The sequence below is a fragment of the Amaranthus tricolor genome, chromosome 14, assembly GCF_026212465.1.
Source record: "Amaranthus tricolor cultivar Red isolate AtriRed21 chromosome 14, ASM2621246v1, whole genome shotgun sequence".
Taxonomy (NCBI): Eukaryota; Viridiplantae; Streptophyta; class Magnoliopsida; order Caryophyllales; family Amaranthaceae; genus Amaranthus; species Amaranthus tricolor.
In genome coordinates, this window is record NC_080060.1 from 2,319,802 (window position 1) to 2,344,595 (window position 24,794).

Sequence of the window (24,794 nt, forward strand, 5' to 3'; positions counted from 1 at the left end):
CGTAACAAATTACTGTACTTCTACGATTATAATTGAATGATACCACATATACGTTGGATCATTAAATTTATTGATAGGATGAACCATATTTTGTAAAAAGATACAAATTGGATTGGACCATTGTTTAAAGACAGATTAAACCATTTTACCAATTAAATTTCTCTTCCTTAATGTAATTTATAGTATTTTATTATGACATTTCATTTATCTACAGCTTCCTTTACACTGAAAAACTTGTGAAGCTACAAAAAAGCCCCCATTTTTCCTTGGAAAATGTCGTAAAATTACAAATATAGAATGGTCCAGGAATCATAATACAACACAGCATCAGAAGTAAAATGACAGCTTTTTCTCAATCTCGTCTTGCAAAATACTACACTGATCTAACAGTTGGCTAAGCCTATCAGCTGTCTTTTTATTTTCAGGAACCAACAGCAAACCGTTGTTCCTCGCTTGGATGTCACAGTTCTCGACAACTTCAGTTTCCGGTAACTGATTGCTCTCCTCCGAAACAAAATTGGGCATGGTGATTTCAAAGGTATTCTCATCAAATGCTATTGCACTCGCTCTCTGAAAACCTTTTGGCGATGACCTTACTCTTTTCGAACTATTAGGGCTGCGACTAACCTCAACCAACTCGTCCAATGAAGGATGAGCAATGTAGTGATGTTTCGGGGCTTCAAATTCCAACTTATTGATGATGGGAGAACTACGAGTTATGAGGGTATGTTCTAGAACATAAGCTTTACAGGAGAAGCTTGAACAGCTATTTAAATGCCAGTTAAACACTCGCCGGAAAATGGGCACCCAACTTGGAACCACCTTGTATTGTGTATCATGAAGCTCAAGCATCGTGTATTTTTGCACCATCAAACAACTTTCGTTTGTTGCCATCATCAAGTTCAACACGCTGCTTGATTTAGTCAAATATTTGATCAAACAATCCTGAAGAAGCTGTTTTTGATCTTCGATATCCTTTTCAGTACAGCAGCCTCGGCTCATCCATGACATGTCGTCAGAAAACGAAGGAAGTTTGCAATCTCTTAAAGAAGATATTAAGGGACCCACTACTTCAGGTGAGCTCCATCCTAAAGATGGCAAGAACTGCTTGACGACCCTGAACTCAACAGTGGAGTCATCCAACAAAAATACTTCAGGACAAGGCCAGCCAGTTGGATTCATGTTAGCAGCAGTTACAATATTATTTATAGATTGATCCAAAGCTTGATTAAAGGCTGAAATACACTGGTATGGTCCTACTTTATCACCCATGAGATGCAGCGCCTCCAAACATGAATTCAAATGAAAGGAAACCAACTCGCGTGTTGTCAAACAAGAAGGTACAGGTTGTGAACGTGATTCAGAAGCCAACCACCTTAGCCCTTCCTTCAACTTTTGATCACTAAAATATCCACTAAACTTCACATTATCCTCCTCATTTAGGTAAATTACAATAAATCTGCTGATACGAGACTTGTTGAGGTCCTTAAGACCAAGTTTATCAACAATGCTGCAGGAAAATTTAGCAGAGCTTTTTTCGACATTACTTACGATCAAAAGAGGAATGCCAGCATCAACAGGTAACAATGCCACAAGATTTTCTAGCTGGCCCTTTTGAGTATCCCACGAGAGGGTCTCTGATATAGGAAACAGGAGAGCATCAACTCCATCTAGCTTCTCGAAATTTCCTGGCTGTAAATCTTTGATTACAGAAAAGCAGCACCTCAAGTGACCTGAATGATCAGAAGCCCACTTTCTCCAAACCGATAAGCCTGGAGCAGAAACGACCAAATCATCCTCTGCTTCCTCTTTTCTAACTGGAATAAGCTTATAATGTAACCATTCTTCCAGAGATAAACATGATGCAGAACCTCTTGCTTCCAAATCACTTCTACCATGTTGCAACCAAGAAAACGTAATTACCTTCCAACATATGCAGTTTGAGTTTTCATTTTTTTTAGCCAGATTACTTGACACAACTTCTGAGACGTTCCATCTAGCCAATGATAACTGGCGCTTTTTGTATCTTTTGTTCATAGCTTGATCAATATTCAGCTTTGGGAACATTGTAGGTTTCTACAAGAAAAAGGAAGGTTAAAAAAATGGTGGTAAATATAAACAAGGAAAAAATAACAGAACATCCTGACTTCCTGTGACAAACCTCTTGGCACTGCCGAATAGGTGGCCCAAGATTAAGTGAACTTAGAGCAGCATTTGCAGAAATTCTATTTTGTTCACGGATATACTTCTTCCTTAGAAAGCGCCTCCTCCATAGCCTACAAAGAAAATGGAACGTCAAAAGAAGATATAAAATATACATCATCAACCTTTCAGTAAAACAGAGTATAACCTTAGCAACAGCCTAAGCTTAGCCTCAGAAACTTCCTTATCATGGTTATCAGCAACATCATCAACTTTCTCTTGAACATTACTAAACTCTTCTGTCGGCAATTCCTCTATGGAAACATCATCTTGTTTTAAACTCACGACACTAGGCTCAGCTTCAAAAGCAGTTGACAGTTTTCCAACATTTGCAGAAACCGCTACTGGTTGTAAAAACTTCAACTCAGACTGTGCAACAATATCTGGAGAACTTGCAACAGGTCCTTTCAAGCTATTATGCCTAGCTAATCCAAAACTGGATGACTTGGCAGCAGGAACAAATTGTTGTACAGAAAAATTCCGTGGAGAATCCTTGGGTGAAACTGGAGAAGGTTGGTTAAACATGCTCCGATTGTCAAAGCTTGCGAAATTCTTTACGTTATCTTTTGGAGAACCTGAAGAAGTCCGGTGATGGTTATCTACGAAAGGTTGACCAAATTTAGATTCTCCAATATCTACTTGAACTTGCATGCTTTTTGGTGATTCGAGAACTAATGGGATGTGTGTACTACGTCTTTCAAGAATTAGTGGAACTTGCATGCTACGTTTTAGTGATGACTCGGATTCAATGTCCATGAGTCCATCATCAGAAACAGGACTCATTTTTTGCACTGCTGTATGCTTAATCTTTCTATTCTCAGTTGATGAAAGCTCCTTACTAGGCTTGGGTGGCGATATTATCACTTGATGTGAAGATAATACATCCTTCAAGATGGTATCAGATTTCTTTCTGCAAACAAGTATCGAACATCGAGTGGGATAATCCTTTTCATCATTCAGAAATGGACCTTCTTTAACCATATACGGCTCTTCAAATTCCTTTATTGAGAATCCATGATACTCCAGAAGGCTCTCAATGTCCTCATCCTGATAAATGCACAGCATAAATAATCAAACAAAATCAACATCTTCCGGAATGGAAGCATGAAAATGTACCTCCATGCCAAGCCACTTGGAAACACGCGCCACAGGGACCCCTTGATTATATAGAAGACCAGAGTGTAGAGCAGCAAGTGCTTGTGTCCTCAACTGTTGGAAATGGCACAGTAGAAGTCAACCCAGGGAATAGTATTGACCAAAACCTCAATTATTTTACTTTGAATCAAATGATTCATCCACTCCACCAAACATAAGGAATTGGAATGGAAGTTTAAACATTTGGCAAAAATTTCTATGGAATATAATAAAAGAGATGAGATTTTCTGGATACTATAACTTACTATTGAAGTCATTGTCATATTAAACACAATCAGGCTCAAGCAAAACTCAAAAATTTATAATTTTCCATGGGCAATCTATGACTGACTTCTGAATGTGTTTAAGCCAATCAAACTTGAGCTACTTGAGTTGTTTAAAGATAATAAGTCTAAGTATAACATAAGTTTACCTAATACCTTTTTCAAGATTCATATTATCTATGGCTATATATTGTAATCACAAGAAAAAAAATTTCACGACAAAAATATAAAATGTTGGCCAAATGTAAAGACTCAACATGAAAAAACCTCTACGATCAAGCTTCAATCATAATTTTTGTATTGTATTTATTGCTATTCACGGATTTCAAAATTTTCACGATGATTATTCATCAAGTCTCAGCTTGACTTATCTACAAAACCAAGTTCTGCAACATGGTGCAATCGACAGTAGCAAAATATACTTCAAATTTCAAGAACAATTAAGCTTAAAAACATAGAATGTCTAAATCCATGAACAAGTCTAGTTATTTTCTCATATAAACTTACGCAGCACGCCATAGCTCCAACTAAAGCTACAAAATATATCCTCCAAACATCTCTTCACCAACCTAACAGTAGGAGTTCAGGAAAGCTAGGGTTACCTCCTCCTCATCATCAATTGGACATTTGATCCTATACTGTTAATCATTAATTTATATCGTAAGCAGTCTCATCCTCTTTCACCCCTTGATAGAAGACAACATGCATGCTTCCACCTAGATGCCCTATGCAAGGTCCTTACCTAAAGAATGCTTGCAATCTGCTTTACACAATTTTACTAGCAAGCCTTCTCCATCTCCATCAATAACATATTGCACAACATCTAACATAACTGTATTTCTACATGGACACTGTACCAAGGTGATCTTGAAAAGATCAAGTCACAAGGGTGGCACTGGTTGAAATTTGAAAAGAACATCTTGCCTTTCGGAAATAAAATTACAGACAGCATTCAATTTAGTGGAGGAAAGAAGTCACCTCCTCTAAAAATCTTTGTTACGGAGTACAAGCCAAGCAGCAAATTTTTTCAACTCAGAAAGAGATGGATTGAAAAGAATAAGAGAAAGCCTTCCCCTATGCTTTGTTAACTAAACTAATTGAATAAATGACACTTAATATACTAAGACATGTTATTTCGAGGAGCTTGGTCAAATTCATCACAAGGGGTGTCATCCATACGACCATATCAAAAACAGTATCTACCTGAAACTCAGCAATCACACATTCCACTTGACAAGTGAACACATTATTGTCAAGGTCTAACAAGGACAACTTCCACTGCTACTGTCTCCACATTTTTGGTTTATTTTTTTCCTAGCAGTTAAATACTACTATTAAGTAAAAAAAAAATGCATTATTACTCTTGAATAGTTTTATGATGGGTCCTTCTGTCTCAAACAAAAAATGATGATTAAAGACAAAGCTAAACTGCCATAATTCGTACAAGCTGCTGGTGGTGGATAATGCGCATTACATTAGTTCTGAGTCAACAAAGATTCTTCATCGCACAAGATTTAAAAAACTAGCAGCTCATTACATCATTACCTTTGAGAAGTGGGCATGCATTAGACATGCTTGGAGATAGCTGGCATTCCTTGCGTGCCGGAAGAAAGCAATAAAATTGACAGTTCTACAAGATCTGGAAGTCACAGATTACATTTGTTATAAAATTCCTCTGAAAAGAAAACTGCCATTAAACTTATTACTGGGAACAAACCTTGCAACATCACGGGCAAATAGAACTTCTAGTGTTTGCCTTATCTCAGGTGTCATTTGAGCTAGATCAAGTGAGAGCTCTGCAGGTTCTACCTAAACCAATTTCCCAACTAGAAAAATTAAGTGTTTATATAGTTAAAAATTAAAGGAAATGGTGAAAGTCATAAAAAGCAACAAATTGTCTTCAAGTATGGCATACTTTGTAACCCGGATGTTTGTCCAGCTTAAGAAGGGCATAATAGCCACGGAATTCCTTTTCTGTAGGAATAAAGATTCCTCTCTTCCTATGATCATCATACAGCTGAAACAATTCTACAGATGTTTTGTTCATCTGTTCAATATTGAGGTGAGCATCAAATCCTTCGGAAAATCCCTCTCCCTTTGAAAATTCACACAATTCATGCATAGCTAATATGTGAAGCCTTATCTGAAAATTTCAGAAATCACAATTAGACCCTAATTAAAATATTAGTCCTCAATTATCATCTCATTAAATTTTCCAACAAATGAATAAAGGATCAGTAAAAGGTCACATTCCTCAAGTCAATAGAAATTACACATTGACACAGAGATGTAAAAAGGAAAACATATCCACATCACAAAATCAAGAAGTTTTTAGCAATTTAAACAAATATGGAAAAGAACCAATTTCTAAGTCAAAGCCATAAATAAAAGAAAGTAATATATACATACATGTATAAAAAGAGATAGCCACGACACTCATGGGCCACTGAAATAACTCCCCTCCTACAAATAATATACCCCCAGCAATTACGAAATATGCAAAAGCTAATGTGGGCAATCATATACTGTATGTTAAAGAAGCACAAAAAAGAAAGTCACTGCCTTGAACTCTAACTATGGAAGTTTTACAAAGAAAACAAGCAGTCCCAGATGTTTCGTCTTTTGGAATATAAACCAATGGATCAGTCTCCATTTAGAAAACATTGACAGAACTCACAGACAAGAACATAAATACCGCCCAATAATCTTCACAAAGTTAACACATTCCAAATTAGACTGTAAGATATGCAAAGACAAGAAATAGAACAAACCATTTGTTCCAGCATAGTTATAGCCTTGTCATTAAAAATGTGCTGCATTCTCAGGTCCATTCGTATTGCCCGCATTCTATCCCACAAAAAATTATACAATCTAAGGAACTTATCATCATAAGGGTGGTCAAGCAAACCAAGAAGATAATCCATTGTCTTTTGCAAGATTGGCATCGGCCGAATTAATTCTGCTTCCCTTTCAGCAGTCCTGTTATACTGAAAAACAAAAAGGAAAAATCGCACAGAATTATGATCATGTGTTACCAATTTTTCAAAGGTCCTATATTTTCAAAACTATCTCAAGCACAACTTGCTTTTAGGGTAGCTGACATTACCTTCTTAACAGCAAGTGTCCTGCTAGTTTGATTTCTGTCCCCATCTAACCTCTCGTACTGGTCAAGATCTCCCTTCCTTTCTCGTTCTCCTCTCTCTGACTCTATACATCAAACAAGAATACAAAACAACAATTCTTAAAGTCAGAGGAATCAAGTTACATCTTGACAACTGAAAAAAACAGTCTAGCTTTTGCGGCTTCCTTTAAAGCAATTTGTCAATGGATTCGTGCGCGTTTCTCTTTCTCAATCTCAGGGTATCAAAAAGTTCAGTTGAGGGCTTCTTTTGGTGTTTTTGTGAGGCTATCTTCAGAAATACTAACTGATCATAATATTACTACTTTTTTTTATAAAGCAAATATTACTACTTCTTCTGGGTTATGATATGGCTCCTTAGGAGTTAGGGATACATATGCATTACAAAATTATCAAATTGGTATTGAGTTTGGAATTCATGACAAAATTAGGAGTTAGGGATACATATGCATTACAAAATTATCAAATTGGTATTGAGTTTGGAATTCACAACAAAATTAGGAGTTAGGGATACATATGCATAACAAATATTTTAGCTTTTTATGTGCAGCTCTAAAAGCTATGAGTATCATTTTCCTTTTTTGGCTCTCCAAAACTAAATTTGGAAAACCAAGTTCCATGAAATAATGAAGACAGCAATGTCAACTGCTTTTTGGAAAGGTTCAATAACAAAGATCACAGCTAAAAGGGAAACCTGGTATGTGTTGTTGATCCTTTGTCTAGATATTAAGGAGTCCAATAGCGTTATCTTCTTCCATGATAGGATTATACAGCATTTCATACACAAACGCGGAAAACATCAGTGAGATTTATGTATTAATGATAGGGAGGGAAGAACATCGGTGTGCTTGGGCCCTTGACTGTCCTAGGTGCTTCAATGAGAGGAAAAGTGTGAATGACTAATTAATTTAGACCAAAACTTTTCACTTGGGAGGCTTCAAGAATAGAATTGCATTGTTTGCTTCTATGTAGTATTATTCCATGGTTTTCTTTCCTCCCCAACACTTTAAGACTAGTGATACTGCCAGACACTAATTTTTTTTACGGATTTATTTTAAGATAACACTGGTCCACTTAACGCTGTATTTATCCTTCGATCTTAATTGATTTAAGTTTTTCTGTCTTCAAAATAAAGACTTTAAATAATGATATCAACAAAAACGCATAACAAGGCCTTTAAATAATTCATTTATACCTCTTATACATGAAGACTTGAGCATATAAGCACAACTAAATACACCGCACAACTGAACATCAGTAGTAACAAAAAAAGCTCAAAAACTTCTTCTATAGAGGAGTTAAAGCAATGCCAAAAGCTTGGCATATATATATAAACAATATTAAAACTTCAATAGAGAAGAATAATAGAAGTGGAAAAACACCATGTCTTCATCAAAACCTGGTGTTTTGTTAAAAAGCTGATAACATCATTTTTAATTTTTTATTATGCGTTTTAAAAGTTAAAATGGTTTCATGTGTCATGTTTTCTATTGGTGTTATGTTTGGTGATTATAGTAATGTTGATGTTAAGTTTAAGTATGAGGAGGGAGAAGTGAATGAATACCATATTAATAAAATAAATACTTGCAGCTCCAAAACTTCTTCATACATCTCTAACAGAAAATGCCTACACATTCATCTCAACTCTCAACACACATCTCATCTACTGCGATCTTCTTGCAACTCCTTAATTTACCCTGGCCACTTTCCTTTTTCACTTGAACCAATTGACCTTATATGTTTCCTTCTATGGTGATGACCCATCTTTTATTTCCTACTTGCAACCGACCATTTCTCCCTCTTCTCTCTCTTTCAATTAAATAAATACACCACTGCCTCCCATCACATCAACATTTCTATTAAATTAACAATTCAAAACCCAACAACTTATCTCCCAAAACTACATGCAATGTCAAGTGGGTATAACGTGACAGACTGAGTATAAAGGCCCAAATTCCTACCTATATAATAAATCATATCTAAATTTTACCCATAACATTTTCCCTTTTGATACTTGATTATGCTATGATGAATGATCACACTCGCAAATATCTCTGTCTCCATTCAAGTCATCCATATTAGATCCTATAAGTCACATCTAAGTTAGTTTCATTCACTAGTAAATTGACTCAAGGTACTAGAAAATTAGGCTGGGTGCACACAAAAAGAATTTTTGAAATCAGTTTTACTAAAGTTTGTTTCAAGTTAGGTTCATTTGCCAACAAGCCAAGCTTGAGCTAAAACTTATAGTTAAAAATAAACACCATGCATAAGCTCATAGAGCTCGATAATTAACGAAAAAGAACACATTTATGAGATTGTTACAAATCCTTTCTCCCAATGCCTATATTCCTAATTGAATGACTATGACAAACAACTTTTTTAAACACAGGCACGCAGCTAACCTAAGCCAAACATCATGATACAAACAAGTAACATTAGTCATAATTCATAAATGTTTGTAACATGCTTTACCGAGCATGAGACTGAGTCTTATAAGGCCAAGTCAAAAAGGATTTTAGAGTTTCAGAAGTGCAGGTTCAAAAAGTTATTGTTCAAACTGAAAACTTAATCATACCATGTCGAGCCACATACTCAAAACCGAGTTTGACTCGGCTCATGGCCAACCCTAATTGAAACATTCACTTAATGGTAACTCCTTATCTATAACAACAATAACATCACTCATTTCTGTTTATTAACATTATACATACGCAACAGAAAAAAATACAAAGTTGAATGACTATCCAAGTCAAACTGGTATCCGATGTTAATTGTAATATATGTTTCAGGTTTCCAATGTTAGACGCATTTTGCATTCCTCGTACAATCATTAATCCATATATTTTCACCCCCACGCTTATCATCCTACATTTGCCCCTTCCCCTCCTCAACCCAAATAAAGGAAACTTCAGCACCACCAATGGTAGATGTATTCCAGAGTAGGACTTGTCAATAATTCAAATTTGAGACACAGATATATCCTAAATTTGGACACAACCACAGATTCCACAATATTCGTATGTTAATGTAAAAATTCAGTAAAGTATGAACTATATTTAATTAAAAACTACATTTGAAATTAAAATATTAGAAAATTGATTTATTGTTGTTTTACTTTAAAACTAGAAAGGAACAAGGGCTTGAGATAGCAAGTGCTAGTGCTTGTTTTACATCAAAATGTAAGCTAAAAAGTAAAGATAACAAGGTAGCTGGGTCCAACACGTGTATCGAGTTGGCAATCCTGTTCATGTGGTGTCGACAAGGGTACAGTAGTAATATCTGTTTTGTCCTGGTAACTTATCCTACAGATCAGTGATGATGGTCTCACATCAGGATACTTGTAGAAGGGTTTCACGTGGCAAAAGAAAAGGAAAAAACTTCCATCAAAACTAGAATGACAACTATAAATTTTCCCTCAAAATTAAACATTCATTCAATCTATAACAGAATATGAAGGAAACAAAAATCAAATTCAGCACTCTGAGCTCAACAAATGAGAGGCAAGCATAAATATAAATAGAACCAAAAGATTTCTTAAACTGAAGATGGTTGATCAAACCAATTTCAGTTCTTAGATAGCACAATCAAAAGTAAGACAAAAGTCAACAACTAAACACCACTACTGAAATGTTTATCTATTATGTTAAGATGTATACCTGGACACATATCAGTACACAGCCCCACAATAATACTAGTCGATTGCGAGTTTTCATTATCAAGATCCAGGTCCTCCATTGATCCTGAAGAAAAATCCCCTGAAACATTTGTTTTCTCCATAGATGTACCATCAATTTTCATAGAAGAAACCCTTCCTTTAGAAATATTTTGACTATATTGGATTGAATTGTCCGGTCCACTTTCAACTAGTTCAGTCTTAAAGCGAGCTAATCGCCTTGCCTTGGCTTGTTGTTCTCTGAATTAACGTGGAAACACACAAACCGAATAAGAACGATGGGCATGTGAAAGAAAACTAAATACAATTAACATTTATGATGTACAAACTACAGAGTACACCACATTCTTTACCTAACAGAGTCATCTTCAATAGAAATTGAGTTTGACTGGATGGTTTGACCATCAGCAAAAGTAGATGATCTAGTTCGCTTTGGAACAGAGTGGCTAAAATGTCTGTTCATATAAGTGCTACCATTCATCTGATCATCAGACGGAGATACTTTGAGGCTATATTGTGAATCAGGCATTCCGACACCAGTTTTCCCACTCCTCATCTTTGGAGGAGATAAAGAGGACCTGAAAAAAAAACTTCGTGAGTTTTGCACCATTTAAAGAAGAGGGAGAGGGGCACTACAGAAAATTTGGAATCAACCTCTGCAACTACCTGTCTCAATCTCCTATTAATCCATTATCCATCCATAGCATCAAAGATCCTAACCACTACTCGAAAGACAGAAACACAGGCAGGCAGACAGACCAGAAAACAAAACAAAGTAAAAAAATTGGGAAAGCCCGTAGAGCAAAGGTCAAACAAAAGAAATTCATAACAAGTATAGGTAAGAAGTCAGATGCAGTTTATAAACAAACCCCACCCCCCCCCCCCCCCCCCCACCCAAATTATTCAAGGACTTGTCTTCTAAGTGCTACATCCTTCAGGAAAAAGCAAAGAAAGCCTTAAAATAGAGGAATATGAATATGAAATCCCATATTAATATCAATAAACGGGACAGGATAAAGAAAAACAAATTCCATTCAACCCTCTCTTTTACGACTTCAACCGTTCCCTTCTCCCCAGTTTGTAACCAAATAATAAAATCCACCTCTCAACCCCCCACCCCCACCCCCTTCTCCTCACAAAACCTCCTTCACCTAAGCAATTTAATTCCTCATAACAATGTTACCAAGAGTCCAAGTAGCAAAGATAGTACACTAACAAATGCAACCAGCAACATAGGGAACATGAATCTTGACCCCGATCACCTGACCCATCAGCAAAACACCTTAGAATCTTAGACATAATTGCAAGATGTCTTGGAGGAAACACTCATACCTGCATCAGGCTGATAATCCCCACCACATCAGTGGTATACCAGCCTTAATCTAGGTAACCAAAATATCTATAATGAAGCTGAAGGCACTCTATCTCAAACTTTAACCATATATGACTAGCAAATGAACCATATAGTAAGAGTCTCATTAAATAGAAGCGGAAAAAATAAATACATCCATGGAAAACTCCAATCGTATCCCTTTCTGCGAAAGAAGATGCTAAAAATTTTATTTTCAACCCAAATAAAAGCTTCAATATTGCAGAGATTTCCTCTTTCAAATGAATTTACCAATAGGGAAGGGGCAAGGAAAAGAACGATTATAAGATAGTTCAAAAAGATGTCGGTGTCGAGAAGTATGAACCCAATACAATTAGAACCATCATCTGGGTGACGCAACAAAGTGACATAGAAGGAAATAAGAAAAAGCATCAAACTCTCTTTTGCCATTCCCTCCTAGCAATAGAACATTCCACCATATATAGTTTCTTTCAAAAGAGAAACTTCCATGAGTGGAAGATTGCACTTAATAAACAGAATTTGAAAATATCATTTCCAAGATTTCATCAAAAAAAGAAAACGTCTGCAGACAACTACATTGAAATTTAATTTACTGAGAAAAATTAGGCACTGTTGAGTTGTTGTTCCAAATAGGCATTATATACTTTGCAAAAAGTAGTCTTGTTCTCTTCACGTGATGTTCACTTAACTCTATTTTCACTGATTTTAACTGTATCAACAAAAATAAACTGACTGCAGCAAATTAAAACTGAATTTTCGTAAACAGGAGCATATTTTTGATGATCAAATAGAATTTTGCAGGTATAGCCTTGTTTTTAGTGATCATTGTTTTTCTTCCTAATTACTAATTAACAATGACATTAACTAATTATATGGATTATAGCTGATTAAAACTGATATTTAGAGATTATTTTCTTAATCGAAGAGAACAGAGTCATAAACAAGTATGTAATCAATATCATGAAAAAATAAACAGTATATCACATATAATTCAGCAATAGAGCTATGAATCAAGATTGACCTTTGAGATTTGCTCCGAGAAGGTTGGGGGTTGGTGAGAAAATGATTATTGACAGCAGCTGAAGAAGTTGGCTGTCTTCTCTGTGTAGCTACATGACCATGAAGGTTAGAGGCAACATCTGCATTGCTAAATCAAAGATGAAATAAAATAAATTGGAGATATGCACAAATAAAGAACCGTTGTACTTGTAAAAGATGGAAAGGATTCAAAAAGCAAGTCAAACAAAAAATCCCACCATCAATCGCTAAGCAAAAGGTTAGCCATAAAGAAAGAAATCAGAGTAACCTCAAAACGCGACCTCCCACTCTCACTTGTAGTGTCGGCATTGTAATGTCATGAATTAGAAATTGACCCACAAAAGGACAAAGGGCAATATTGGTAGTAGGAATAGATGTCTCTAGAAGTAATATTTTAGTTTTGTTATTTTTATTAATTAGTACTTTGTTATTTCCTTCTAGAGAAGCCAACCCATTTCATGTATATATAAGGAAGAAGAGGGGAAGAAGAGGGGCATCATCTTTTGGAATGTGTAATGCCTTTGGCTATTTTGGAGTAAAAGCCACTCGAAGAACTTAATCAACAAATTTGTAATCTTTCCCTCAATCTCTCTTTTACTTAGTCACTGTTGCTACTACTATGATTCACCCTCAACAGCCCCTGCTCGATCATCAACAAATAGCCCCTGCTCCACCCACGAAACAGCCCCTGCACCACCCACCACCAGCAGCCGCATTACATGTAACTAAACAAAGAAAAACCTTATAAAATGTGAGAAAATATTGTCCATAACTATAGACAACAACAAAAGAACATTTCTCATATGTCACTAAGTGGTTCCTACTTAAGTGAGGTTTAGCGGTCTTATGTACACAGCGTTATTTCCATTGACCTTTGGTAATATCTACAACTTTACATAAATTAAAATTGCACATATTTTAATAGTCCATTGAAATCTGAAATCAAAGAGCTTGTATCTTTGGTGCCATCCTTGAAAAACCAAAAATCAATAATCCAACATGAATGTGTCCACGAACCCAAAAATCAATAAACTTGCAAACACTCTTAATGATATCAGGAAAAACAGAAAGGTGCATCCAAAAAATGGCGTCTTCTAAACATGTCAACAAGACTGTAAGGTAATGGATGTCATTGAGTGCTCTAATTTACTAAGGCTTTACAATCAGAATGCATTTGGCAACTGTCCACAAGCAGATGCGCATTACAAGTAAGTAAAGAGTGCGGATGCTATCTAATTCTTTGATTCCTTGATGTAAGTGAATCCAAATTCCAAACAATATGTTCCAAAGGCTTACCTAAATGTTGAACATATTGTCCAATAGTATACTCATTTACTTCAACTACAAGACATTCTTCCTAAAAAATTAAGATCAAACTGAGAGAACATTCACAAATTAGCAAAGTGACACAAATGAGCTATATGTAAAAAATATAGCTCGATGCTAGAGTACACCATTATGATTGAAGTTTCGTTGGAGTTGTCGACAATATTGAGACTCGAGGAAATTTAATGAAATAAACGTGATATCTTTGGCTTCAATAGGGGTACTAAATGAAATGATTTAATGTATTTGTTAAAACCAATTATTCACTTATTGAAGATTTTTGGCAAAAAATTTAACGCATCATTTCTTAGTGTCAAGGTCATAAGCAATAGTTTGTATATATTTACATAATATTTTTTTGAAAGGAGGTTATAATTGGCAATTTTGTGCAACTTGTGCAAGGAAAACCATTGATCACTTTGCCTTGCATGTCCTTGAGTTCTCTCTTTTCCACAATTGCGCTTATTTGACTTATTGTTGGATGAGATGCATTCAACTTCATTAGCCCAAAGTTACGGTTGTGACTCAAAAGGAAGAAGGCTTGGATCACTGTTAATTGACAATGTGACAGTAAAGGTAGCGTCAACACAACATTCACACCTAAGGATATACCAAAGGCCAAGAATACACATCCTTACTAGTCATTAGTCACTAGTCACTAATCAAGTACTTTTTTGTCTCTTTGAATTTGCTCCATTATGTAAATCAAAGTGGAAGGAAACTTAGGAGTAGTCATTAAAAAAAATTTTTTGATCCCAACTCTCAAATGAATAAAAAAATGATTGAAGAAAACACAAGACTGGTAACAGAGAGGACTTCAAAAACAGTCAAAAAATAGCACTTTTGCTGTTTTGAAATAAAATACTATTCATCGGCACATCAAAAAAGATTCTCATTAATGACAACTCTTTCTATAAGTGACTCAATTTTACCCAAGATATGACTCATATGAGAGTTTCATATTATCTGAGGAATCTGCCTCTCAACTTCAGTTTTATATAACCTATTGACTCTTATTTCTAGATTTAAATAAAGTTTACACTTAACAAGTATGTTCAAAAACAAGAGTTTCCACAAGCTTAATCTCATAACTATCATCAAAACCTCACATAAATTGAAGATATAATAAGGGGAAAACAAAAGAAGGATTGGGATATGCTTACCCTGCCATTGAATCACCAACCGGATCCAGCAGAAAATCATCATTGTACTGAATAGGAGGTGATCTAGACCTTTCCGGGTTTTGAAATTGCGGAAAATTAGAAGGTATGTTAGTTGCACAATCTTGTAAAGTAGACGGAAAGGGTCTCTTATGATTTTGACCAACAAATTCTCCAGGTACTGAATTTCGCTTATCATGCCTATTTAAAAAAGAAGTTTGATGTTCAGATAAAAGAGAATCTGAATAACCACCAATTAGACATTTCTACAATGGGAAGAAGAAACAGTAAAACATCTTGAAAAACTAACTATTAAAAAGAATGTCATCTGACTAGGGAAGAAAACTGTCATAATCTGATATTACCTGATTGGTGAATCATATTGTTGAGATGAACTTGTTACTTGACGGTCAGTAACCCCAGAAGGGGGTGATCGCGCTCTTGTAGGATAATCAAAGGCGCTAAAATGGAAGAAAAAGAACCTCAAAATCAATAGTTAACTTCTAAAAAAAACTTTAAAATAACATTTTTAAAGGATAATAAACATACATTGGTACATAAACATATTATACTCATTTGTGCCTCAGTCAGGTTGATATTTTTTTTCTATTACATATTATCAAAGAACAAAAATGCTTTCGTCTCACAGATAATATAATGTGCTTTCAAAAAAATACAATTCAAAAAAAGTCATCTCTATGGAGAAATAAGTGCTATTAAAAGATCTTACTTGTTTGGTGCAGCATATTGTACAGGACCAGTTACAAGACGGTCATTGACGAAGGAAGTTGGCGACCGTACTCTCGCATGGCCATCAAAGGTCCTACATTGGATGAAATTATTTCCAAAGTGGTATTATAAGGTAACCCTAACATGAACAATGAACTACAAAATGTTGTATCCATTTCTGCAATAATGATACATGAGGATTGAGATACCTGGGACTCAGAAACCGGGGACCAGCGGACAAATTAGGATCTGGAAAAGGAGAAACAGAGGGAGCTGGGGAAGGAGGTTGAGGAAAATTGCCGAAAGAGGTTTGCCCACTTGGAGGAGCTGTAGGCCCCGAATTCTTCCCAAATCCAAATGACATCCCCCTCTTTCTCTATCTTCAATCACAATAACACTGGCTACCAATTTAATCCTTCCAATGACCAACAAGGTGTTTTCTTAACCTAAAAAACAAAATTTTTGGCTCGTGAAAAGATGATTATGAATTAAAATATTACATTACAAATATGTTAAATTTTCACTATAATAAGCTTCATATCAGTAAAAAAAACTTCCACAAATTAGCAACATGATTTCAAATCATTCCACTTTAGTAGCACGAATTTCACATCACATAAGTGATCGAAACAGGTATTAGAAACCGACGAAAGCTGAATCATTAATGAGCTTCAAAAGATGAAATGAAGCTATAAATTCGATCACATAAAAGCAAATTTCACCATTACAAATTACAAACCCTAAAAATTCAGAAAAATCAAAATTACGATACAGCTAAACCCTAATCCCAGATTTCAACATAATCAATCAGAAATCAGTCGAAAGTGGTTTAAGCAATAACATTGCCCCCTCTTTATCTCTTTTCACTCGCAACCACAGTTATTCACACCGAACGGCGTTTAGAAACATTCGTACCAGAACGGTACGGACATGAGGAACAGATCACCGGGGGCAACATTCCGATTGCTAACATCAGAAACTTTAAGCCCTCCAGATTGGTGTTGAGGATAAGAAAAGATGATTCTGATGAACTAGAACCCTAACAAAAGAGCACAAGAAAATACAAGAAAGGAGGATGAAGAAAACTTACCTTTAATGGTGGTTGAGTACTTAGAGAGGTTCCTTTGAGGTTTTTACAAATACGCAGCTCTTTATTCAATTCCTTCCTAATTCAAGTACACAAGAGAGAAAGAGGATGAAAATTGTTTTGGGATAATTTGTTACACAAAATGGCAACTTCAAAGATTTTTAAGACGAGAATTTAAGGATAAAAATGTCTTATATTGCATGGGACTTGAAAGAATGAAATGAAAGCGAAAATTTTACTACAAATTCTACCCTCTCGAACCTTAATTTAAAAGACTTTTTCATGAGTTATTTTCATTTTTTATTCTCATTCTTTTTAAACAAAAATTTAGACTTTTTTTAAAGTTACGTTCCCTCTCTCAAATCTCATATGCCAAACACTTCCTTAATTGTGGGTGCTAAGAAAGGTGGCACAGGTATGATCGTCACCCAAAAGATCTGTTAGACTAAAATTATATGCATTTAATTTTTCAAATATTTAGGTGTAAGTTAATCATTGAGGAATTCGAGTAATTAAAATGTTAAGCTCCCTAGGAATTTAGATGGAAAACTATTTTCTAAGACAAATTGTCAAAGTTACATTAGTAATCTTTACGTAGAAATAAATCAAATAAAATTTTATTTGATTATGATTTAGTTTTCAAAATAAGATTACTATCTAAATAAAAATTTATCGATGAATAATAACAAAAAAACAAATGAAAAAATTACATAAAATAGAGAGAGTATTATGTAATGTTATAGCTATAAGATAAGATATCTTAATAGTGTATTTTTTTGTTAAAATTTAATAGTTAGTTTTCATTTATCATATGCGGTTAAAACACCTTTTCAATTTATAGTTATCAAATACAAGCTAAATAAATAAAAATTGAAGGGAAAAAATAGTAGAGTATAACGCAAATTTGTGGACGTAAAACTCAAAACTTCACAAACAGGTTACGCTGATCGAGTCTTGATTAGATATAGTTCGATAAGTTATTCATGTTGAGTTGAAATTTGATGGGCCTAGATTTTGTTTTCAATTTTTTTTAAAATTATAGGCCTACATTTTGTTGACAAATTATTTACGACTCGTCTTGAGACCATCTCACCATGAGATGGACCCATATAATTATCCCATTATTTTAATTAATTACTTTAAGATCGTAAGTGATCGTTTTAAGGTTATAAGTAGTCAATCTAAAACTATAAAAATAATTATTTTATTATTTTTAAATTTTAAATAATCACTTTAACTTTATAAATGAGCACTTTAAGAAATATATATTGGGCCAGCCCAATAGAGATAGTCTCACTGAGGCTGTTTCATTTAAGAGTCAGTGAATTCTTTATTAACACTGTCTTACCGTGAGACGACTTAATATAGGTTAGCCCAATTTTTAATTTCTTAAAATTTAATAAAAAAAACTGTTTTCAGCTAGTCTCTTAAGAGACTGTCTTTTTGAGAGACGTATTTCAAGCACAACCCATTAAAGATTAATGCCTACTTATATTTTCCTCATTGCTTACTTACCGTATCCTCAATGCCTACTTTCAATATCTTAAATGTCTACTTACATGATTCTTAATACCTACCTACAATATTCTAAAAAATATATATGGGTCGGCCTAACTGAAAAATGGTATCTTTAAGATACTGTCTCTCACAAGAATTTGTGAACTGTTCTTATCTAGATAACTACTATGTAAGTTTAACTTTGGGCTGCTTGTATGGACCCGTCTCACAGTGAGACGGTCTCATACAAGACTTGCTAGATTTTGTTTTAAATTTATTATTTTGAAATTATGGGCCTAGGTTTAAGACCCGGCCCATGGCTCGGTCCTCGTGACCATGACCCGCCCTTTGTAAATATGAAGCAATATTAGACAACTCGAAAACCCTACCTCCATCAATCGTTCTCTTTTCCCTTCAAAGTTACAATTTTTTTGTCTCTGAAATCTCGAAGCTTTTGACTCTACAGTAATGGCGGGAGGAAAAATCAGGAAAGATAAACAGAAAGGAGGTGGCAGTCATTTTCAAGGAGGAATCCCATTCCATAAATCTAAAGGACAACATATTCTGAAAAATCCAATGTTGGTAGAATCAATTGTTCAAAAAGCTGGGCTTAAACCTACTGATGTTATTCTGGAAATTGGTCCTGGTACTGGAAATCTTACTAAGAAGCTTCTAGAAGCTGGTAAAAAAGTTATTGCTGTTGAATTGGATCCTCGTATGGTTCTTGAACTTAAACGACGTTTTCAGGGTACCCCTTTGTCTAATCGCTTAGAGGTCAGTTATCAATTCCCATTTTTTTTGTGTTGATTGAAGATATATATTTTTGGTGATTAATTATTATTTTGTTGAAATTTTGATTTTACTTTTTGTTGGTTTTTTCATCGAAAAATTGATTTTTTTGGTGCGTGTATCGTTGAAATATTGATTTTATTGAAAGTAATAAAATGTGTGGACGAGATAAAAGGATAATTCAAATGTATAGATGTAAATCAAAGAAAAAGCACGGCTATGGCAAAAATAGAAATGTAGCAAAACTGGGACAAACCAAAATGGAAATGTTGCCAAACCCGTGTGATGAACGGAGTAAATTGCCGGTGATGTGTCATTTGAAGTGGCCACTGCACACTCAAAGTGGTTGACAGATATTGGCATATTGCCGGTAGTGGTAGTGTGAATTATATAGGGGGTGAATAGTGGCCGTAAGCAATCATTTATTATCCTTATGCAGTCATGCTCTCCCCCTTTCTTTTATGGGCTTTTAGACGAGCGTTATAGTATCTTCATATTGTCGGGAGAACTCTGAAATTAGTGAGAGGATGAAATACTTAGCTTTGAAAGGCATAAGGCGCACAAAGACACATAAGGGTCTTGAAGCCTAGGTATAAGGTGCAAGGAGAAAATATGTGCTTTGTAGATGAGACACACTTTTTTGCTCAAAAGCTTATAAAATAATTCCAAACATATTTCATAATTAGAAGTAAGAACAATATGATATTCATATTTTAATCGGATTAAAGGCGTAAAGGGTCTCAGAGCTTAGGTGCAAGGCAAAAGCATGTGCATGCTGCAGTAGGGAAGAAGATATTTTTTGCTCAAAAGCTTATTAAACGATTCTAAATCATATGTTATTGTTGCTCTAGGCCATTAGTAAAGATAAATTAAAAGATAAGGTAGAACTTCTTATGGAGAATGTTTTTAGAGCCTAACTTGTAGTAAAACTACAATTAGGTAGAAATTGATCCAGAGAAGAATGTTCTTACATGAGTTTATCCTGCTCTTTTGGATGTATTTTTTGAGGTTTAGTTATTTTATCTTAATTTTTTGTTTCTTCTTGATTCTTTTGATGAGATGACCTTGACAAATCGGATGAATTTTGAGTTTTTTCTTGTTGAATATATTTTCATAACCCCTTTTTATTACTAAATATGATACCATATCTGTCTTAATCCCTTTTGTATTAATATCTTCTCAAAACTCCAGACATCATTTATTTTCTCATCCTCCCCAACCCCTCACCCCATCTCAATGTACCCACAAAGCATCCTATAAACTCCTGCTTCACTCATACTTAATAAAAATGCTCCTTCTAAGTTTTAAGCATATGTTATCTGCTTCTACCTCATGTTTACACTCACAAAGTGCATCGAGTAAAATATGAAATGGTGTCTCATGATCTCATTCAACTTAAACTAATCTAATCTGTTATTGTTATGAATTGCTTCTTGAATAGAATGAGCACATATACATTATTTGAAAATTACTGTAACTGGTTATGGAAATGAATGTTTTTGCATAATTTAAATCAATTTTTAGCAATTATTAAACTCAGAAAACTTACCTAGAATAATAATCATGAAATCGTTATTGTCTATATCCTAGTTAATTTCTATTTAGTTGAAAGAATCAAGTGCTTGATTAGAATCCTTACTGTAAGATGAGAGGGTTTCACTTACTGTGTTGAAAGCCAGAGATTTTTTAGGAGATGGACTCTTACAGACAGATTTTAGTAGTTTGGTGAGAGAGATTTAGATTTGATAAAATTGTTGGTGAGGGATTGAATTTGGAGCTTTTGCTTAGTGTTGGAACTATTCATTTCTGATAGACTACAATAACAGGATTTTGGAACTGTTTATTTCTGTTAGGGTAGACAGACAAGACCATGCAACTCCTCATTTCTGTTAGAATAGACTACTTGGTCTTAAGTATCTATATCTGCTTGGTTTCATCAGTGCTATATATCTGCACTCATTAGGGGTTTTTTAACTATTAGAGCATAAATGCTGAACTTTTTGTTTGTTTTTACACCTCCAGTGATAAAATAGTTCTTGGTTAAGAGTGTAATAGTATGTATGCAAATAAAAAATTTGACATGCTAAAATCTGAAAGTGCTTATTAATTTTGCAACATCGTAATATAGAAATGTGGCTTGTACGTGAGACATTGATCAATTGTCTCTGGATGTTGATTCAACAGGTTATCCAAGGAGACGTACTTAAGTGCGATCTTCCATACTTTGATATTTGCGTAGCCAACATCCCTTACCAAATCTCTTCTCCACTTGTGTTCAAATTGTTGGACATCAATCAAAAGCAAAACTTTCGATGTGCAATCATAATGTTCCAAAGAGAATTCGCGATGAGGCTGGTTGCGCAACCCGGTGACAAGCTATATTGCCGTCTCTCAGTGAACACACAGCTTCTTGCTCGGGTCTTCCATCTCCTTAAAGTAGGAAAAAACAATTTCAGGCCTCCACCTAAGGTGGACTCATCCGTTGTTAGAATAGAACCTAGGAGACCTCTTCCTATTCCAGCAGGTAAGCTTAAGGAGTGGAATGGGATGCTCTCACTTTGTTTCAGTCGAAAAAACAAGACTCTTGGGTCAATTTTTGGTCAGAAAAAGATTCTTGAGGTTCTCGAGAAGAACTATCGGACCTTAGAGTCTTTAGGGCAATTAAAGAATGATTTGGAGCCAATTGATATGTCCGTCTTAGCTGATGAGAAAGACGACCAAAGAGCGTTTCTTGATCAAGATATGGACATGGAGGGTGGAAAAGCCGATGAAGATGAAATGGAAATTGAAGGTTCAGATGCAGACTCCGACAATGATGTGCAGGTCAATGATTCTGATTTTAAAGCCAAAGTGATCGGTGTGCTAAAGCAGTATGACTATGCTGACAAAAGGTCGTCAAAACTCACACAAAATGAGTTCATACACTTGCTGTCGGTTTTCAACCAAGCTGGTATTCACTTTACTAGTAGTAAATAGTGTTCTTGTTTGAATGAGGCACCGAATTTTGATTCTTGTTTTTATTGTTCCCTATTTAATATTATAGTTTGTGTGGCTACAATTTTAGATCAAAAATTTTTTTCATTCCATTTTGTTTGCATATTTGTCATCTCATTATGATACTTCCATGGGAGCACTGTGGTAGATAAGAAAGGTATTGTGTGATCAATTTAGTAGGGTGTGTAAATTTACTTCCCTGAATCAATTAAGCAAATTGTGTGAATTTTGTGTGCGTATTTGTCCTCATATTTTGAGAATTTGTGTGGGACAAATTTGTTTTTGGATTTCGTAAATGCTTGAATTGGGTTAAAAATAAAATCAAAATCGAACATAATTTACTTTTCTTAATTTGCAGCTCGAACTTCTTTGGGGTTATCAAATTAGGTGACAATGAAGAGTAGATCTTGTATGAACTTAATCTGTATAAAAATAATGTGCACCAAAGAGTCTGAGTTAGGAAGTGTGATTAAGAGGAGTATACAATAGGAGTATCGGATTGTGCCTGTGAATGGAAGATTATAAATGGTGCACAATAAAAATAGTATTGAGTATGGATTAAATTCATATTAAACTTTTTCGATAAGAGTTGAAAATTCTCATACTATAAGTGATATTTTTTTCATACATTTATCTCTTAGTTTTTTCTTCAAATAAATTTTATAAACCATACAAATTTAGTTGCTAGGGTTAGATGAAAAGTAAGTTGTTTTTTGTCTTTTGAGTGAGCTGAAAAAGGATAATATGATGATTAGATCATATTGATGTCGCCAAAAAATTCAAAATGTAGCAAAAAATAGGATATGGCAAAATTAAAACAAGACTAAGAATTAAGGAGGAAATAGGAGGAGATACTGAGAAACGAACACAAGATTTACTTGAAAAAAATAATACCTATTTTAATCGAGACAAAACTTAAGTAAGCAATATTATTTTTAGTTCGCCTCATGGCTGGTTCTAGAGATATCCCAAATAGTCAATTGAAAGGCCTATTTTAAAAGACATCGCAAAAATAAATAGAATTTATAAAATCTTTACTCTGCCGCTGATTGGGTAAATTGATTTTGTTGAAGCACGAGTTACACGAGACATCGTTTGGCTTTAACTAGTTAGATTATTAATATTAACTAGCACTTTAATTAAGTTTCTAAATTAAGCAAAAAAAATGAACCAGCCGTTATCAACAAATATCGTCACATGAATTTGGTTGGTTCAGAAAAAAAAAAGGGTCATAGTGATCGCCCAAAATGTGTAGTTTATACTCCATAAAATAGCTGGATTGCTGCAAGTTCAGTGGCGGTACTTGGATAAAATTTTAGCGAGGCAAGATTACTATAATAAATTTGTTCGTTTTTTAAATGGTTTTCTATCAAGTTTAAGATTAAGTTCTATGAATATAAAGATCAATAATTATAACACGTTTAAAGTCATATTTGTATTATAAGTGAATATATATTAGTGAAATAAAAGTCAAACTGAGAAAACATAGCTAAAATTAAAAAAATTATATAGTTTAAAGTAATAAAGAAAAAGAAATATAAGAATTAATTCCATGACTTTGGGGTTACTAGTTACCTACTTACCTTAGTCGGATATAGGGTAAATATTTTACTGTTTCTCTCCAAAATAAAATTCTTTTCCTAATTTTTTTCATACTATTATATTCTTTATCATATTATCTTTCACTTTTACTTATCTTCATTTACATGGATTGATTTTTATTTGTCCTTAAATATTTAACCTCAATATAAGCATACCCTATGTATGAAAAAATAAAGTAAAGCATATCACATACTAAGATTACTTACGTGATTATTATCCTTGTTCTTATTAGCTAAAAAAGAGCTAACAAAAAAAATAAATTTGTAGAAATATTAAATATTATTGATTTTTTTTATAAACTTTCTTTCTTTATTCTATTTATTTTAGACATATATTTAAAATATATTGTACTAGGACAATTAAGATGTATTGTAAAACCAGTAATTTTGTCTAATAGAAAAGCTTTTCCGCAAAAATCTACCTCTTGTAAGTTCGCCAGTGTGTAAGTTTATCTGTCTATATATTTAGTTTCACAAATTATTATTGAACTAGACTTGTCGGAGATCTTTTTTCGTAGAGATAACCTTAAATAATGAGTTCATATTCTTAGAATATGTATCATATGAGCTATTTTAAATCATTATTCTTTCGAAAAGATCGTTTTCTACATCAATTTGTGATTATTATATGAGATATCTCTTTGTGAGATTCGTATCATATATGAGTTAAATAGTCCAACTAATACTCCCTCCGATCCTTTAATTTAGTCCCATTTCCTTGGGCACGCATATTAAGGGTTGTGTGGAGTCCATGTAAAAGGTGGTAGTTGGGTATTTTTAAGTAAGT

At 34.3% G+C, this 24,794-nt stretch overlaps 2 protein-coding genes across 4 annotated transcripts; one reads left to right on the plus strand and one right to left on the minus strand.

Moving 5' to 3' along the window:
• Nucleotides 1-65: 65 nt before the first annotated feature.
• Nucleotides 66-17,353, minus strand: LOC130800381 (SAC3 family protein B). Of its 3 annotated transcripts, XM_057663866.1 has the most exons (17): nt 17,130-17,353; nt 16,249-16,485; nt 16,041-16,133; nt 15,676-15,771; nt 15,314-15,511; nt 12,808-12,933; nt 10,789-11,013; nt 10,419-10,675; nt 6,727-6,827; nt 6,392-6,607; nt 5,536-5,763; nt 5,338-5,429; nt 5,166-5,259; nt 3,319-3,411; nt 2,351-3,249; nt 2,162-2,276; nt 66-2,076 (listed from the first exon to the last, which is right to left on the minus strand). In XM_057663866.1, the coding sequence occupies exons 2-17, from the start codon at nt 16,401-16,403 to the stop codon at nt 328-330; spliced, it is 4,737 nt and encodes a 1,578-aa protein (XP_057519849.1). In that variant the 5' UTR covers nt 16,404-16,485; nt 17,130-17,353; the 3' UTR covers nt 66-327. The 3 variants fall into 3 exon arrangements, with proteins under 3 accessions (XP_057519849.1, XP_057519851.1, XP_057519850.1); XM_057663868.1 differs by lacking the exons at nt 16,249-16,485; nt 17,130-17,353 and having other exon boundaries at nt 12,808-12,895; XM_057663867.1 differs by lacking the exons at nt 16,249-16,485; nt 17,130-17,353 and having other exon boundaries at nt 12,808-12,925.
• A 1,645-nt stretch (nt 17,354-18,998) lies between these two features.
• Nucleotides 18,999-22,632, plus strand: LOC130799923 (ribosomal RNA small subunit methyltransferase). Its single transcript, XM_057663223.1, has 2 exons — nt 18,999-19,397; nt 21,597-22,632. Exons 1-2 carry the CDS (start codon nt 19,092-19,094, stop codon nt 22,386-22,388), a joined length of 1,098 nt encoding a protein of 365 aa, XP_057519206.1. The 5' UTR covers nt 18,999-19,091; the 3' UTR covers nt 22,389-22,632.
• The last annotated feature ends 2,162 nt before the right edge of the window (nt 22,633-24,794 follow it).